Source organism: Phycodurus eques, chromosome 14 (genome assembly GCF_024500275.1).
Source record: "Phycodurus eques isolate BA_2022a chromosome 14, UOR_Pequ_1.1, whole genome shotgun sequence".
Lineage (NCBI taxonomy): Eukaryota > Metazoa > Chordata > Actinopteri > Syngnathiformes > Syngnathidae > Phycodurus > Phycodurus eques.
The window spans coordinates 23,888,733-23,907,567 of record NC_084538.1 but is presented as its reverse complement, the minus strand read 5'-3'; the positions used below and the strand labels follow the sequence as shown (position 1 = coordinate 23,907,567).

General features: G+C 43.8%; 1 protein-coding gene across 1 annotated transcript in view; it reads right to left on the bottom strand.

The window, feature by feature from the left end:
* The window catches only part of LOC133413058 (adenylate kinase 7-like), an 89,387-nt gene extending 71,460 nt beyond the window's left edge, over nucleotides 1-17,927 (bottom strand). The window contains exons 1-5 of the mRNA XM_061696945.1: nucleotides 17,790-17,927; nucleotides 17,558-17,713; nucleotides 17,370-17,478; nucleotides 6,585-6,679; nucleotides 1,699-1,809 (exon numbers count right to left, since the gene is read on the bottom strand). Of these exons, the coding sequence (XP_061552929.1) occupies nucleotides 1,699-1,809; nucleotides 6,585-6,679; nucleotides 17,370-17,478; nucleotides 17,558-17,713; nucleotides 17,790-17,882 (564 nt within the window). The 5' untranslated portion in view covers nucleotides 17,883-17,927. The remainder of the gene's footprint in view (nucleotides 1-1,698; nucleotides 1,810-6,584; nucleotides 6,680-17,369; nucleotides 17,479-17,557; nucleotides 17,714-17,789) is intronic.
* Nucleotides 17,928-18,835: the final 908 nt, after the last annotated feature.

Below are 18,835 nucleotides of genomic sequence, written 5' to 3'. Positions count from 1 at the left end.
GAATGGGGGGTCACTCCTCATTATCAGAACACGGTCAGCCCCCAGTGGTGACTAAAAACACTGCAAGATTGACCCCTTGTTACCCCTATATTATGTGTGTCGAGAATGAACAATGCAATTAAGGAAATCCATCTGTACAAACATGTACAGGCCTGCATGAGTACCCTGAACGTGTGTCTTGATTTCTGTGTCATTCATGTGTTGATTCTCCAGGTTTGGCGATGAGTCTGTTAATGAGGACTGTAAAACAGTGTTTTAACCCAAAAGTATGAAATAATGTGTTGAACAATATAATTTGATATGCCAGAACTAAGTTTGAAACAAGCTTGTTTCATGTACTCAATCTCTTGCTTGAGACAGTTTCAAAGTTGGGAATCGTTTTTGAAACTGCAGAATCCACCCGTGATTAGGGCGTGGCCTGTGTACTCCAGAAACTAATAAATCAGTTTTGGGGGCGTGATCTCTTTCTCCCGTGACTCAGAGGTATAAAAGCAGACCCCTTTCCTTTGTCTTCTCTCTCTTGTTCCTGGCTGTACTTCTGCGCTTGTCGACTGGACCTTCGGGACTGTGGTTGCCAGCCAATCGCAGGGCACATACAATCAAACAACCATTCGTAATCACATTCACATTTACACCTATGGACAATTTAGAGTCCTCAATCAACCTACCATGCATGTTTTTGGGATGTGGGAGGAAACCGGAGTGCCTGGAGAAAACCAATGCAGGCACGGGAAGAACATGCAAACTCCACACAGGCGGGGCCGGGGATTGAACCTCAGAACTGTGAGGCTGGCGCTCTAGCCAGTCGGCCATCGTGCCGCATGTTCTGCTGTGTTATGTATTATTGTCTTTTATTACATAGTTAACTCCCTTTGCATTTGTCCCAATTTCCCTGAAGTTTCACATTAAATGTTCTACATATCAAGCACACTGTTGTGTACTGTGTGTGTTTGAGTCAAAGATATTGACCTTTGCAATTGAGAACTCTTATAACTTATAACATAACTGTGGCAACCCTTTCAGAAAAAGATTACTCCACAAGGGTTGTCATCATTTTGACCTGCTGTTAGCTAATCAACGACGTGGTGCCCCATTTTTATACGAACTAAACATCCTTAGTTACAATATCCTCTTGTTTCATTTTAAACGGAACCCATGGAACGAAGGAGAATGCAAACGTTATCCTCCAAACCATTAACAAATGAATTATAATATGCTACAGATGCATTTTAAAGTATATTAACTATATACATATTGCATATAATATATAAATATTCAATATATAAATGCATATATTATAGTAAAATATAATATAACTTTGTTGTAAAAATGACTCAAAAGGACTCGAAACATCGAGTGTAGGACTTGACTCTGGACTTGCATGTCTCGACTTGAGACTTGACTCGGGACTTGCCTGTCTCGACTTGGGACTTGACTTCGGATTTGAGGGCAAAGATTTGAGACCTACTTGTGACTTTCAAACCAATGACTTGGTCCCACCTCTGTTTCTGTGACCACTGTGGGTTTTTCTTTCATTGACAAAGGGGTACCAACAATTGTGTGTAGCTTGCAGATAACTGTTCAGGCTTAGTGAATTGATGTAGTAAGATTAAACATTTTAGATACACTGTATTGTATGTGTTTTGCCATTACCAAATAACAGAAGAAAAAAATGTATGAAAGACGTTTGAAACATACCATCTTGCCCATTTTGGCAACCATTTTCTCCAGTTCGAGGTGCTTTTTAAAGTTTGGATGAGCCTTTCTTCTTCTAAAATCATCATCAGTAAAAGGGAGTTCCAGATCATCCTATGACAGAAAATAAAAGGGAGGTTATTTTAAGACATTATTAATGAACAAACTCAGTGGACTTTGCACTCCGAATAATTCTCTGGGTTCTCCACTTTTTCTCTCATCTAAAATTAGATTAAATAGAGACATTAACTGTTCTACTAACTTTAACTGTCAACAGGTACGGTACTCATGCGTCTTAAAGATAAACCATATTACATGTATACCCCTTACTTCCAATGTCATATAACACTTGACAGATCAACAGATCTCGATGACACAGTGGCTCCTTGCACTTATCCATATTTTTCAGGCACATGGAGTCCCTGACCGACTGTTTATATTTGTGTTTATTTATTATTTGTGTTTGAAACTGCATCACGAGAAATGTTTGTAGATGGAAAAATGCAGTTTCCTGCTATATTAACGATGTGAGTTTCAGAAAAATACTGTTGATTAGCTAAAAGAGGAAACCAATTGGTCATTCATTAAGTGAAATGTCTCATTTTCTGTAGTGTATTCACCAAGCAAAAAAATATATTATCCAAATACTGTGTACTTTATTATTCGATAGAAGTGTCAGTAGGATACACGATAACTAATTGCAATACTACTGAATGCCTATTCCAATTTATGACAGGTCTGTTTAATCTCACTTTAGAAATAAAGTGGAAAAAAGTAAGCCAAAGCATAGCATTTTCTTAGACTAACTGAAAAAGTACTATCCATCGGTTTTGAAGGGGCAAAAACTAAGCCCCCCACCTTTGACGATAGGCTTTGAAGGTGCAAATTTGTTTTATCAGCCCTCTGGTTTTCTTGTGAAGGTTCAATGAACAATTGCATGGTGAGTCTTATTAAAAAGACGATGGGTGCTTGCTTAAGCCGGTGTCAAGAGAGATTCACCTAGGTTCCCACGGCCATCAATGAGACGCCAGCCCTCTCTCTTTAAACGATCTAGTGCACTTGGAATTGACCTAGGGGGTTTGACAGTCTGAAACAACAGTTAGTACCTGTTTGTTTATTTATTTTAGCGGGATTAACATTTTAGGAGGTAGAAATATAATATATGACCTTTTCGATCGTAAAAGATATCAAAGGGACTATTTTATATAATTAGAAAAAAAGGCTTTAATGAATGCAGCCCTACGGGGGCACAAGCCAGTGCAAACTGTAGGCCGGTCCCAAGCCCGGATAAATGCAGAAGGTTGCGTCAGGAAGGGCATCCGGCTTTAAAGTTTGCCCAACAAATATGAGCGTTCATCTAAAGAGTTCCATACCGGATCGGTCATGGCCCGGGTTAAAAACATCCACCACCGGCACAGTTAACCTGCAGGGCACCAGTGGAAATTCAGCTACTGTGGGTCGAAGACGAAGGAGAGGTGGAAAGAGAATCAGAATCAGAATCATCTTTATTTGCCAAGTATGTCCAAAACACACAAGGAATTTGTCTCCGGTAGTTGGAGCCGCTCTAGTACAACAGACAGTCAATTTACAGAACACTTTGGAGACATAAAGACTTTGACAAAAAAACAATTGTGCAAAAAGATGCAAATGGAGCAGATGCTACTCTGGCATGAGTGGCCAGTATATGCAAATAGTGCAGCATGGCGAGACAACTACAGTGAGTGCACGAGTAATACATAATTGGCCCCACAGAAATGTGACAACGAACTCAAGTAAAAAAATTTCCAGCTTGTTGTAATGGAATTATAGGTTAGGTGTTTAAGAAGTTGATCGCAAGAGGGAAGAAGCTGTTGGAATGTCTACTAGTTCTAGTTTGCGTTGATCGGTAGCGCCTACCTGAGGGAAGGAGCTGGAAGAGCTGGTGACCGGGGTGCAGACGGTCCGAGAGGATTTTGGACGCCCTTGTCTTAGTTCTGGCAGCGTGCAAGTCCTCAAGGGTCGGTAGGGGGGTACCGACAATCGTTTCAGCAGTTTTGATTGTCCGTTGAAGTCGGAGTTTGTCCTTTTTTGTAGCAGCACCAAACCAGACTGTGATGGAAGAACACAGGACTGATTCGATGACCGCTGTGTAGAACTGCCTCAGCAGCTCCTGTGGCAGGCCGTGCTTTCTCATAAGCCGCAGGAAGTACATCCTCTGCTGGGCTTTTTTGAGGACGGAGTTGATGTTGGTCGCCCACTTCAGGTCCTGAGAGACTGTAATTCCCAGGAACTCTCGACGGTTGACACAAGGCAGCTGGACAACGTGAGGGGCAGCTGTGGCGAAGGATACCTCCTGAAGTCCAAGATCATCTCTACAGTCTTGAGCGTGTTCAGCTCCAGGTTGTGTCGGCCGCACCACAGCTCCAGCCGCTGCACCTCCTGTCAATATGCAGACTCGTCAGTGTTCTTGATGAGGCTGATGACAGTAGTGTCATCTGCAAACTTCAGGAGTTTGACAGCCGGGTACGCTGAGGTGCAGTCGTTCGTGTAGAGAGAGAAGAGCAGCGGAGAGAGGACACAACCTTGCGGCGCCCCAGTGCTGATGCTGCGTGTGGATGAGCTGGCCTCCCCCAGCCTGACCTGCTGTGCCCTGCCTGTCAGGAAGCTGTAAATCCACTGGCAGATGGCAGGTGAGACGCTGAGCTGGAGAAGCTTGGATGAAAGGAGTTCAGGGATGATGGTGTTGAACGCTGATCTGAAGTCCACGAATAGGATCCTCGCGTAGGTCCCTGCACTGTCGAGGTGTTCTACTGCAGTCCCATGTTGACTCCATCATCCGCAGACCTGTTCGCTCGGTAGGCAAACTGCAGGGGGTCCAGCAGGGGACCTGTGACGCTCTTGAGGTGGTCCAGCACAAGATGTTCAAATGACTTAATGACCACAGATGTCAAGGCGACAGGCTTGTAGTCATCTAGACCCGAGATTTTAGGTTTCTTGGGGACTGGAATGATGGTGGACCGTTTGAACCAGGATGGTACTTTGCACAGTTCCAGAGATCTATTGAATATCTGTGCGAAGATTAGAGCGAGCTGATCTGCGCAGACTTTGAGGCAGGATGGGGACACATGGTCTGAACCTACCGCTTTGTTAATGTTTTGTTGTTTGAAGATGCATCTCACATCCTGTTCGTGGATGGTTAACGCAGAGGTCGGTGGTGTGATTGTGGTCGGTGGTGCGGCGTGTGAAAGTGTCCTTTTCAAATCTGCAGTAGAAGGTATTCAAGTCGTTGGCTAGTGTGCTATTGTTCTCAGCTTGGGAGGATCGTCGCTTGTAGTTGGTCAGCGATTGGAATACATGCCAGACTCATTTAGAGTTTTTAGAGTTAAATTAAATTAACATTGCTGCATCGTTCCTCTTTGCAATGTTAATTTCTTTAGTCAGCTGATTTCTAGCTCGATTATACAGGGCCTTGTCCCCACTCTGATATGGGTCCTCTTTAGCTTTGCGAAGCTGCGTAAGTTTGGCAGTGAAGCACAGCTTGTTGTTGTTGAATGTGCGAAATGACTTTGCTGGTTCACACACATCTTCACCAAAACTGATATAGGATGTGACAGTGTCTGTATATTCATCCAGGCTGCCAGCAGAATTTTCAAAAACACTCCAGTCTGTGCAGTTTAAACAGCTTTGAAGTTCTATCTTTGCTTCATTGGTCCACTTTTTCACTGTTTTCACTGTAGGCTTCACGCATTTAAGTTCTTGCCTGTACATTGGCATGAAGTGAATTAAGCAGTGATCAGAGGAGCCCAGGGCTGCACGAGGTATAGCACGGTATGCGTTATTTAGCGTAGTATAGCAGCGGTCAAAAATTTTATTTTCCCTGGTGGGACAGTCGATGTGCTACTTGTATTTAGGGAGTTTGTGGTTGAGTTTAGCTTTGTTAAAGTGCCCGAGAATAATGAGGGGTGAGTCCAGGTGTTTTTTTTCAATTTTGTTGACTTGTTCGTGTTAGCTTTAGGAGGAATATAGGCGCCAGCGAGAATGATAGATGCAAACTCACGCGGCGAGTAGAATGGCTTACAGTTCAAAAAGAGTGACTCCAAATGCGGGCTGCAGTGTGTGCTGAGCTCCGTGACGTCCGCAAACCATTTTTCGTTGATATAGAAGCCTATCCCGGCGCCTTTTGTTTTCCCCGATAACTCCATGATGCGGTCTGCTCTGTGAAGATGAAAACCCGGAGACATGACGGTGCCATCGAGTACAGCCTCACGAAGCCAAGTCTCCATAAAGCACTTCGGAACGTCCAAAGTCTTTACTGGTCTTTATCAGAAGATGCCGGCTCGCTTCCCTTGGTGGCGTCGCCTCCGCCTCCATGCGCCGAAGACCGTGGAAGCCGCTCCAGTGAGTAACTTTGGGAGGGGGGGGGGGGGGGACTGAGTGGATTTGCGAAAGTTGGTGAAAGAAAGTCTGAAGTAGCCTCCTTGATGGTTAGCAAGTCTCCCCTTGTGTAAGTGAGTCGTTTAATGTCTCCAAAGATGAATGGAAAACACAAAAACAAATACTAGAGAGGACATAACCGAGGCGACCACACTGGTCGGCGCCATCTTGGTCTCATAGCTAAACATAGCTATAACCATTTTATACATTGTTCAAGGTCATAGAGCCTCTTCAGCAGAGTACAACTTGGACTGATATCCAGGTAGCTAGGTACATGTAAAAATGCATGAATATCTGAAATTATATTGGGTGAAAACAAATACAAACATTTTGAGATGCGGGCAGAAAGTAGGTTGAGAACCACTGATTTAAATGAATACTTGAATGTGTGTATTTTTTGGGTATTAACTGGACAGCAGACAAAAAATTACCTGGACACCAGACAAAAAAAAAAAGACCGTTCACAAAATACTTACAGAACTGATTGGCTCACTGCACGCCCAAGTCATCACTGTAGAGATGAGGATAAACCTTTTTGGTTGCTTAAAATGTGTTTTTTTATCATGGAGGGCTGCAAATACACAAAACAGAAAACAACTCTGAGAACATTTAACTTTGGCCTAGGACACACAAAAGGATTTTTCAACTGTCATGTGCCACAGACATGAACGTCGCACCAGATTATGGGCCCCTGTATAGCACCTCCATGGAGGCCCTCCTCCAAAAATTCTTTGACAGCTTGGGACAGATGACACCTCATCCCTACCTGTTTGACGCCCCTGAGTACAGACCCCACACTTGAAGATAAACAAATCAGGCATGTAACAGTTTTGGTCATATTGTGTGTGGAGTGCTCCGATAGCCTCAACACACAACACCACACACTTAAAGATTCTGTTCCACCGCTGATGAAGGGACAAGTCCTCCAATACAGAAAGATGTAGAAATCTCACGTGATGTAACAAAACTGACGAAGAAACACTTCCGAATATGTGCTGATGTTTGCCGAGTGTTTACGAAGGTTCAGAAGGGAGACCTGTACATACGTGGACAAAATTGTTGGTACCCCCCGTTAAGGAAAGTAAAACCCAGAGTGATCACAGAAATAACTTGAATCTGACAAAAGTAATTAAAAATAAAAATGTAATAAAAATTATCCTCCCCCGTTGACAAACGTTTTGTGGTCCGCGATCGCAAAGGTTGTTCAGCACCAGCCCCGTCGATAAACACATGGTGCACCGCGACCGCAAAGGTCCGTTAGCAACCCCCACAATCCCTGTCGACAAATGTTTGCCGTTACGTGATCGCAAAGGTCTGTCAGCATCCACCTCTATCAACAAACGTCTGGTGCTCCGCAATCGCAATGATCCCCGTCAGCACCCATTGACAAACGTGTGGCAGTCCGCGATCGCAACGGTCCCCATCAGCAACCCCACATGCCCCCATCAACATACGGATGCCAATCCACAAAACATACAGTGGGTATGCAAAGTATTCAGACTCCCTTAAATTTTTCACTTTTTGTTGTATTACAGCCATTTGCTAAAATCATTTAAGTTCATTTTTTTCCTCATTATTGTACACACAGCACCCCATATTGACAGAAAAAAAAACGAATTGTTGAAATTTTTGCAAAATTAAAAAAAAAAAGGCAAACTGAAATATCACAGAGCCATAAGTATTCAGACCCTTTGCTGTGACACTCATATGTCTAACTCGGGTGCTGTCCATTTCTTCTGATCATCCTTGAGATTGTTCTACACCTTCATTGGAGTCCAGTTGTGTTTGATTATACTGATTGGACTTGATTAGGAAAGCCAAGCACCTATCAAGAAGACCTTACAGCTCACAGTGCATGTCAGAGAAAATGAAAAGGTCAAAGGAACTCCCTGAAGAGCTCAGTGACAGAATTGGGGCAAGGCAGAGATCTGGCCAAGGTTACAAGAAAAATTGTGCTGCACTTCAGGTTTCTAACAGCACAGTGGCCTCCATAGTGCTTAAATGGGAGGACGTTTTGAACGACCTTTACCCGTCCAAGAGCTGGCCATCCGGCCAAACTGAGTAATTGGGGGACAAGAGCTTTGGTGAGAAAGGTAAAGAAGAACCCAAAGATCACTGTGGCTGAGCTCCAGAGATTCAGTCGGGAGATGGGAGAAAATTGTAGAAAGTCAACCATCACTGCAGCCCTCCACCAGTCAGGGCTTGATTGCAGAATGGCCAGACGTAAGCCTATCCTCAGTGCAAGACACATGAAAGCCCGCATGGAGTTCCCTAAAAAACACCTAAGGTATTCCAAGATGGTGAGAAATAAGATTCTCTGGTCTGATGAGACCAAGATAGAACTTTTGGGCCTTAATTCTAAGTGGTAAGTGTGGAGAAAACCAGGCACCGCTAATCACCTGTCCAATGCAGTCCAACAGTGAAGCATGGTGGTGCCAGCATCATGCTGTGGGGATGTTTTTCAGCTGCAGGGACAGGACGACTGGTTGCAATCGAAGGAAAGGTGAATGCGCCCAAGTACTGGGGTATCCTGGACGAAAACCTTTTGCAGAGTGCTCAGGACCTCAGACTGGGCTAAAGGTTCACCTTCCAACAAGACAATGACCCTAAGCCTGCAGCTAAAATAACAACTCCGTGACTGTTCTTGAATCATCTTGTTAGTTTAAAATGGCTTACTTTAATCATCATGATCCCTCGCCATGACCAAGATCTATTTAAGCAGGACTCGGTGCCAAACAATATGTACGCCTTGCTGGCTGGCAACATCTTGTCTACAACCAGTTTAGTTTTAGTGAGCAGTAGCTCTCGTCAATCATCTGCCATGATGTGTTAAATTAATCTTGCATTCATCTGCCGTGGTCATAGTCTGCCATTAACATTCGTGCAGGTTCTCATGGGGCGTTTTGTTCTGCAGAGATTCTTGTCTCAGTGGAGTTGGCATCATGATACATTACGTATTATACAATAGGCCAGGGGTCACCAACGCGGTGCCCGTGTCACCCTGCAGGAACCTTATGAGTCGCCTGTTCTAGAAATAGTTCACGAGTGTAAATTTTTTCAAAAATGTTATTCTTAAAAAAAAAAAAGTCACTTAACAGTGTGCTGCATCGATATTTTTTGTTGATATTGTTGATAAATTGATGTAAATTTGGAAATGACAGTATTTTAAAAAACAACAACAGTAGAGTTCACATGTGTGCTTTTGCTTTATTGTGTTTTTGCTGTATTGTAGCGCATGACCAAATCATAGCATTAGTGAAGAGAAGCTAGCAGGCACAGCGACGCTGAGATGATTTAACCCCCAAAAAACACAAAACACAACACAAAAGAACAACATAACTTTCACAGTGAATGGGAGGCCGAGTACTTTTTTTTAATTTTTATTTTTTTTACCAATGTGAAAAAATAGCGTGTGTGGAGTGACTGTGGTGATGCCAAAGCAGCACAATGTGGAGAGACATTTCAGAACGTGTCACACAAGCTTCCATGCAAACTTTTTGCAGAGAAAAAGGTACTGTTAGAAAAACTGCTATCTGTGACTACAGACAGGGCTCCTGCTATGATCGGCCGATATCGAGGATTCATTGCTCACTGTTAAGGTGACACAGTTTCCAAAGTTTCTGCAGTACCATTGCATCATCATTTACCAGCAGGCATTATGTACAAAAGTGATCGGCTTTGAGCATGTGATGACTCCTGTTATGAAGATCATAAACCGCATCTGCTCCAGGGCTAAACAGCACAGAGCATTCAAGGTGCTTTGGAGGAGCTGTCAGCTGAATATGGTGACCTGTTACTACATACAGAAATCCGATGGTTCGGCAGGGGACAAGTTTTGGTCCGTTTTGTGTTGTTTTTTTTTTTTCTTTGTTAAAACATCCCAGTTCTTGCATGGTCAGCATACTCCCCGGACATGCCACCCATTGAGCATGTTTGGGATGCTCCGGATCGGCGTATATGACCGCGTGTTCCCGTTCCTGACTATATCCAACACAGCCAATGAACAGGAGTGGACCAACATTCCACAGGCCATAATCAACAATTGCGTGAGTCAAATCGTAGTCACACCAGATACTGACTGGTTTTCTGACACCCCTCCCCAGACTCCCACAATAAAGCAAAAGTGCACATTTCAGAGTGGCCTTTTATTGTGGCCAGCGTAAGGCCTACCTGTGCAATAATCATGCTGTGTAATCAGCATCTCGATATGCCATCTTGATATTTATCTTGACAAAGGATAAATGCTCACTAACAGATTTAGACAGATTTGTGAACAATATTTGAGGGAAATGGCCTTATGTGTATATAGAAACATTTTTAGATCTTTGAGTCCAGCTCACGAAAAATGGGAGCAAAAACAAGTTTTGCTTTTATATACACACACAAACACACGTGCACACACACAGACCCTCTCCAAAAAGTTAGAATCGCATGGAAAAGTTTGTATTTCCATAATTCCATTCAAAAAGTTAAACTTCCATCAATTATAGATTCAAGGCCCACAATTTAAACAATTTAAAGTATTTATTTGTTTGATGAGGAATTCCAAAAAATGTAATACTGTGAAGAAATCATTTACTTCTCAGTTTTTGTAGATAAAAAAAAGTTTTTGTAGATAAAAAAAAAGATGAATTAGGCTCACATTAAATCAATCAAAATAACGACTTGAATACCTTCTATTGCAGATTTGAAAAGGACAATTTCACTCCACACACCCACCCGGCCGCACCCGCGACCACAACCACACCTCTGACTTCTGCGTTAACCATCCATGAACAGGATGTGAGACGCATCTTGAAACAACAGAATATTAACAAAGCGACAGGACCGGACCATGTGTCCCCATCCTGCCTCAAAGTCTGCGCGGACCAGCTCGCTCCAGTCTTCACTCAGATCTTTAACAGATCTTTGGAAATGTACGAAGTTCCATCCTGTTTCAAACGCTCCACCATCATTCCAGTCCCCAAGAAACCTGCAATCTCTGGTCTGAATGACTACAGGCCTGTCGCTTTGACATCTGTGGTCATGAAGTCCTTTGAACGTCTCGTGCTGGACCACCTCAAGAGTGTCACAGGTCCCCTGCTGGACCCCCTGCAGTTTGCCTACCAAGCGAACAGGTCTGCGGATGATGCAGTCAACATGGGACTGCACTTCATCCTAGAACACCTCGACAGTGCAGGGACCTACGCGAGGATCCTGTTCATGGACTTCAGCTCAGCGTTCAACACCATCATCCCTGAACTCCTTTCAACCAAGCTTCTCCAGCTCAGCGTCTCACCTGCCATCTGCCAGTGGATTTACAGCTTTCTGACGGGCAGGACACAGCAGGTCAGGCTGGGGGAGGCCACCTCATCCACACGCAGCATCAGCACTGGGGCGCCCCAAGGTTGTGTCCTCTCTCCGCTGCTCTTCTCTCTCTACACGAACGACTGCACCTCAGCGAACCCGACTGTCAAGCTCCTGAAGTTTGCAGATGACACCACTGTCATCGGCCTCATCAAGGACGGTGACGAGTCTGCATATCGACAGGAAGCGGAGCGGCTGGAGCTGTGGTGCGGCCGACACAACCTGGAGCTGAACACGCTCAAGACGGTAGAGATGATCGTGGACTTCAGGAGGCATCCTTCGCCACAGCTGCCCATCACGTTGTCCAGCTGCCTTGTGTCAACCGTCGAGACCTTCAAGTTCCTGGGAATTACAATCTCTCAGGACCTGAAGTGGGCGAACAACATCAACTCCGTCCTCAAAAAGGCCCAGCAGAGGATGTACTTCCTGCGGCTTCTGAGAAAGCACGGCCTGCCACCGGAGCTGCTGAGAGAGTTCTACACAGCAGTCATCGAATCAGTCCTGTGTTCTTCCATCACAGTCTGGTTTGGTGCTGCTACAAAAAAGGACAAACTCCGACTGCAACGGACAATCAAAACTGCTGAAAGGATTGTCGGTACACCCCTACCCACCATTGAGGGCTTGCACGCTGCCAGAACTAAGACAAGGGCGTGCAAAATCCTCTCGGACCGTCTGCACCCCGGTCACCAGCTCTTCCAGCTCCTTCCCTCAGGTAGGCGCTACCGATCAACGCAAACTAGAACTAGTAGACATTCCAACAGCTTCTTCCCTCTTGCGATCAACTTCTTAAACACCTAACCTATAATTCCATTACAACAAGCTGGCAATTTTTTGACTTGAGTTCGTTGTCACATTTCTGTGGGGCCAATTATGTATTACTCGTGCACTCACTGTAGTTGTCTCGCCATGCTGCACTATTTGCATATACTGGCCACTCATGCCAGAGTAGCATCTGCTCCATTTGCACACTGATTGAGGAGTATCTGTAACATTTGCACAACCGACAATTGTCCCAGATGATCGCACTACTCGTCACTTTAAACCGCATACACTCCTTGAAGTCTCAGCGCCCTTTGCACAATGGTCATTGCACTGGACTATTGCAATATTAGTCGTTCAAACTGCTCTAAGTGCTAGAGGACTCTGCATCTTTTTGCACAATTGTTTTTTTGTCAATGTCTTTATGTCCCCAAAGTGTTCTGTAAATTGACTGTCTGTTGTACTCGAGCGGCTCCAACTACCGGAGACAAATTCCTTGTGTGTTTTGGACATACTTGGCAAATAAAGATGATTCTGATTCTGATATGATACTTTTAAAACGATACATTAATCTTCAATACTTGGTTGGGAATCCCTTTGCTGTAATCACTGCCTCGATGCGCCGTGGCATTGAGGCACCCAGCCTGGGAGTTATGGAAGCCCAGATTTCCTTGATGCTTGATGTCAGTACATACACATATATACACATACACAGGGATCTCATTTGATGTGCCTCCTGCATCTGAGACGTACAAAAACGAGCAGAAACGCATAAAGTACGATCAATTTTCGGTTTAGGATGCAGAGCTTTGGCTTAGTACTCTGCCGTGGTGCTGGAAATCTGGCATATGAATTTAAATTTTTTTGACAGGACAGCACTCCAGAGTGTGGCTAATTTGGTTGCATATGCCGCCTAATTTCTGAATACTAAGTTTTCAGACAGCACGCCGGTAGCTGCACAGTTACAGAAAGTTGGGCGGCATAAATGGAATTACTTCCAAAGCCTGATGCCAATGCAATGTAGTGGAACATTTTGGATTCAAGCCAGATGAATGCGGCCATCCCGTTACCAATGAGCTGGTGTCTCGAATTTGTATGAAGTCGCAACAAAGACAATACTATTTAAAACCTCAAAGTGACGAAATCCATCTTAAGACACAACCATCCCACCCAATTTCTTCAGCATTTCCCGTTTTGCGTCAGCTTGCCAATTATGGAACCCTTTGCCCAACAATGCAAAGACGTGACGGTGTACTATATATGGTACATGCTCACATTATATACAGTATAGTATTACTATTGTAAGAGATGCAGTCATTGAACATGTTGACAAAGAAGCTTTTAAAGAAAGGCAGCAGACTTTTAAAAAGTAGTACAAATCTTGAATCAAATCAGGTTGCTTTTGATCTACAGTACTGATGTTATTAATGTTGCTACTTTTTTTAAGCAACTGGAAACTTGATTGGCAGTATATTGCCTGTTAAGGCATTCATGACTGTTTATACCTCTGTGCCAAAAGTTTATAATTTGTTTTAAGTGCAATTTTTGTGAACAGAGCCTTTTTTTTATTCATATTAGTATCTAAGATATTTTATGTATTGTTCTACATTACAATGTCAATGTTCATTGTACTTAGAATTATAAATAAAAGTGATGTTTTTTTCTTAAAAAGGATGAACTTGCATTATTATGCTCTGATATCATTATATCAGTTGCATTAAAAAAAATCAACGATGCTATCGTTGTTATAGTTTTGGGGAAACTATATCATCCTAAAACACTTGCTATTGTGACAGGCCTAAATACATATAATACATTGAGAAACAGCAAGAGAAATGGATAACATAAAAAATATTGCACAAACAAAAAAATAGAGTAACAACTGTAATAAACATCTGCAATATACCAGGAAATCAAATTATAATATATATAATAATCATAATAATATATTATATTATGTATTTTTTCGAACAGCGTCTGAGTACTGTCTATTGTGACCTTTTATTTAAGACGCCCTATAGTTTTATGTAAAATAGCTATGGTTTTTTACATCTTGGATTTCACAGTCTATATGAGATTTCCAACATAGTTTATCATCAATAATTTCTCCAAGGAATATATTTTCATATCCTCCTTCTATTTTAGTAGAATAAATCATGATTTTTGCCTGTTTATTTAGCTGTCTAGTGCAAAAAATGTCTCGTTAAATTTAATGATAATTTGTTGACGTCAAACCATTTAAAAATATATATATATTTAATTTATTTTCCACAGTAGTTAGAAGCTCTTCGAGGCTTTTCCTTGCACTGTAGAGAGTTGTGCCATCAGCAAATAAGAAACATTTGAAGATTTTCGAAACATTGCAGATATCATTAATATATAGCATAAATAACTTGTGGCCCAGCACAGATCTTTGTGGGACCGCAGAAGTGAAATATTGAAATATTATCATCTTGAAATCTGTCATCCAAGTAACTTTTAAACCAATTATGTCAGACCTCATATGGTATATCGCTCTAATTTTTTCATTCATATACTATGATCAATAGTATCAAATGCTTTTTTAAGCCTATAAAAACACCAACAGTGTATTCTCTGTTGTCTATGTTTATATCCCCTCTACCAACTCCACGACTCCCAACGAGGCTTCATGAGCAAACTGCTCCCGTTGTCTCAAGTTTGAAGGGTGCGTTCCCCAGACGGCATGTTTCAGCTCCTAGGATTTACGGCAGATCAGGGATCTTAAGGCCTCTTTATCGAATTGGCCCGCGCGGCCCCTCTGCGTACCTTGACGTGCACACGGCAAAAATTGTTGCTGCGCGTAGAACGCCGCGGAGATCATCTCTCGTGATTGGTCCGTTTTAGTCACATGCTGTGATGAAGTACTCAGCGTGCCCCTTGGTTCTACATACCATCTACGCCGCCGCCTTCTTGATCGATTTTGCAGCATAATGAAATGAATCATCTGGTCATCTAGGTCCATTTGTTCTAGCAGACACTGTTCCACGGTTGCCATTGTTGTTGCTTTGTTCCTTGTTATGGAAAGTAAAAAGGGCTACCGGAAATGGCCCAAAAAGAGGAAACTCTAGCCTGTGGTGTCCTATCCAATACCAGCCGTAGCGACACGGCGACTTTGAGGTGAACTGCCTACAGTACATTTTCAAAACTGCGCGCGTGGGTCGCGCTCGAGCACTGCGGGACAGTTACGCAGTGACGCTGCCCGCGCGAGTATAAAGAAGCCTTTAGAAGGCCACTTCAGAATAGTCCACCATTTTGCTCTTTGCTATTCTTGGGTGGCAGCACGGTGGTCGACTGGTTAGAGCGTCAGCCTCACAGTTTTGAGGACCCGGGTTCAATCCCCCGGCCCCGCCTGTGTGGAGTTTGCATGTTCTCTCCGGGCCTGCGTGGGTTTTCTCCGGGCACTCCGGTTTCCTCCCACATCCCAAAAACATGCATTCATTGGACACTCTAAATTGCCCACAGGTGTGACTGAGTGCGAATGGTTGTTTGTTTGTATGTGCCATGCGATTGGCTGGCAACCAGTTGAGGGTGTACCCCGCCTCCTGCCCGATGACAGCTGGGATAGGTTCCAGCACGCCCGCGACCCTAGTGAGGAGAAGCGGCTCAGAAAATGGATGGATAGCTCTGTGAGTTTTGACGAAATATTAATACCCAAGTACGTAATGTTTCCTATAGGCATAGGGTACTATGGGATTTGATCTGTCGGAGCCAACCATCAATCGAACCATCATATGCTTCAGGCAGCATATGCAGTGGTGCAACAAGATGACAGTGGCTGAGGTGAAGGAAACAGAGAAGGTGGAAGGGAAGCAATCGGCGCAATTGTCAGAGTTGAGAGCGGTGGTAAGGGCTTTGGAGTTAGCAGAAGGGAAAATTGTGAACATTTATACAGACTCAGAATATGTTTGTGGTATAGTGCACATAGAACTGGCACAATGGTTAAGAGCAGGTTTTATGACAGCCACGGGAACGCAGATAAAGCATCAGGACAAGGTTATTTGGCTTTGGGAGGATTTAAAAGTAGCTACAATGAAATGTAAGGGACATAGTAAGAGTGATTGCTTGGTCGAAGAGGGAAATGAGGCAGGAAAACAGACAGTGCCAGCATATCAGATGGTGTGTGCCGAGTTAGGACCAGTTAAAACTTTTTCCAAAGATGACGTGAGAGACATTGCTGGAGGATCAAAAACGTGCATCCCCAGAAGAGAACCCCAACAAGGCTTCCCCAGATGCCACAGGTCGCCCTGTTCCCTTGGTGGTTCGGCTCCGGGTCCTGGTAGAGGAGAATCACGGAGCGGCTCATGTGGGGAAGGCGCGAATGATACGAGCACTCATTCACTGGTGGCACCCTCAACTTACAGGACGCAATTGAGAATCTGGTGAAAAATTGCGAGGTGTGCCAAATATGTAATATACAGCCAACAATGAAACCACTTCAGGGCACTTTTCCATTGCCTCGAGACCCGGGGGAGGAAATTCAATTGGATTTTACAGACATGCTTGGATGTATACGGGGCAAACGCTATTTGTTGGTAATTGTAGATGCGTATACTCGTTGGCCCGAGGCTTATCCCTGTAAAAGGGAGGATGCTGCCTCTGTGATAAAAGCATTAGTTAATTACATAATTACATTCCAACCTTGCTTGCTATAATTATTATTATTGTGCTCGTTCTACAGAGCGACCATAGAGAGGATCTTGACCAACTGCATCACTGTGTGGTACGGTCGGTGCCTGCACCGCATCCTGCCGCAAGACTCTCCAGCGCATCGTGAGGGCAGCTGAGAAGATCATCGGAATCTCTCTTCCCTCCCTGCAGGACATTTACAGCACCCGCAAAGCCCTCCGCATAGCAGATGTGTGACGGAGGCCACCCGTCCGTCACACAGCCTCTTCAGTCTGCGGGCCAGGACGAGCCGACTCAAAGACAGTTGGATTCATCAGACGCTCAGGAATCTGAAATCTCTGCCCGCTCTGCGCTCTCCACCGCTTCTGTCCTCTACCCACCACAACTCTGAACGCTGACGCCCCGCAATCATGGAGATGCACTCTCACACACACACACACACACACGTTGCTATCATACACAAACATATTCAAACATATACTTTATTATTGAACATGCAAAATGCCTACCTGTAACTGCCCAGCAGGCTTCATCTACCTGCTCAGGATGCTGAGTAACGTTGTAGATGATCACGTCACATTCCATCAGTTTTTGAAGAATCTTTTCCCTACTCGGTCGCTTGCATACAAAATAGCAATACGTCACTTTGTCAGTTTGTGGGTTTATTATTTTATATTGCACTTTTGTTGGTACTTACAATGTATGCTTCCAACACATAGGGTCTGTCCTCCTCTGAACCGTCTGAAATCGTCCCAACGACCCTGTAACTTTGTGACCCAGAGTCGTTTGATTTCAAAGTCCGACCCTCTTTCTCAGCTGAGCCATCGCCTTCAAGCGTATGTTTGGCAAGACACTGTCAACAACAAACACCTTTGCTTTGACGGCACAAATTTCATGACAACGTTTTAATTACTAATGCCAGATTTCACCTTTGCAATATATTTCGATGCAAATGAGTCAATATCGTTGATAAAAACTCTTTCCTGTGCCAGTGTATCTTTGTCCATCTTGATATCCACCATACCCCTACAGTAAGTTAACGCGTGTGTTATTTTCCGTTGCCATGGGTGAAGTCAAAGCATAGATATGAACATACGTAGATAAGACGCACCCCCTGTAAGGTGCATGCGTACGACGACGTTAAGATAGCAGTGGCAAAGTTATCTGCACATTCAATGTTTCCGGACAACAGGGAACCCCAAAGAACAAGGATGCCGGAGAATTGTGCTGCATACGGTCTGACAACGCTGTACAACCTTTCTAGCGTGCAAATTGTCCTTAAAAAATGTTCCCCCCAAAATGTTCTGTATTTATAGCACATGCGTTGGCATAGACAACAAAGTAAACCTCATTAAAATCGAGACAGAAATGAGCATGTTACGACTTCATTTCAATGTCCATGCATTGCCTTCGATGGGAACATTGCCCCTGCCAACATGGCCGTCACGTAGTCACATCTGTTAGTTGGGCTGCAACAGCGCGCTGGCGAATCATGTCCTCTTTTCATATCCGTGTGTGAAACAACACGCACATTAGTGACGTGTCTGACCAAAACGAGGATACCGATTGAGTTTATGCCACGGACAAGGAGGGGCCGCCATTGGTCGATCAGCAAAAAAAAAAATCGTTTGGAAATGAAAAAATTCAAATGCGTTTGTCACTGTTTTTAGCAATGATACTAACGATTAACATAGAGCCCCTCCCCCTCTCCATACTCTTTCAAATGCTTCTGCACCATTCCAAAACTCCACCATCAGCTTTTCTTTAGCCGCTTTACCATCACTCAGTACCTCCCCTCATCTCGTCCCTAATCACCCTCCCCTGATCTTTATACGCCCTCAGAAATACATGGTCTACTGACTCCTTCTCCTTCCCACATCCCTCACATAACCCTGGCTGATGCCTCCCAACAATAAGTAACAACCATAATAGTGTACAACAACAAGAAATGCCTGTAAGAAACAACCATAGCAGT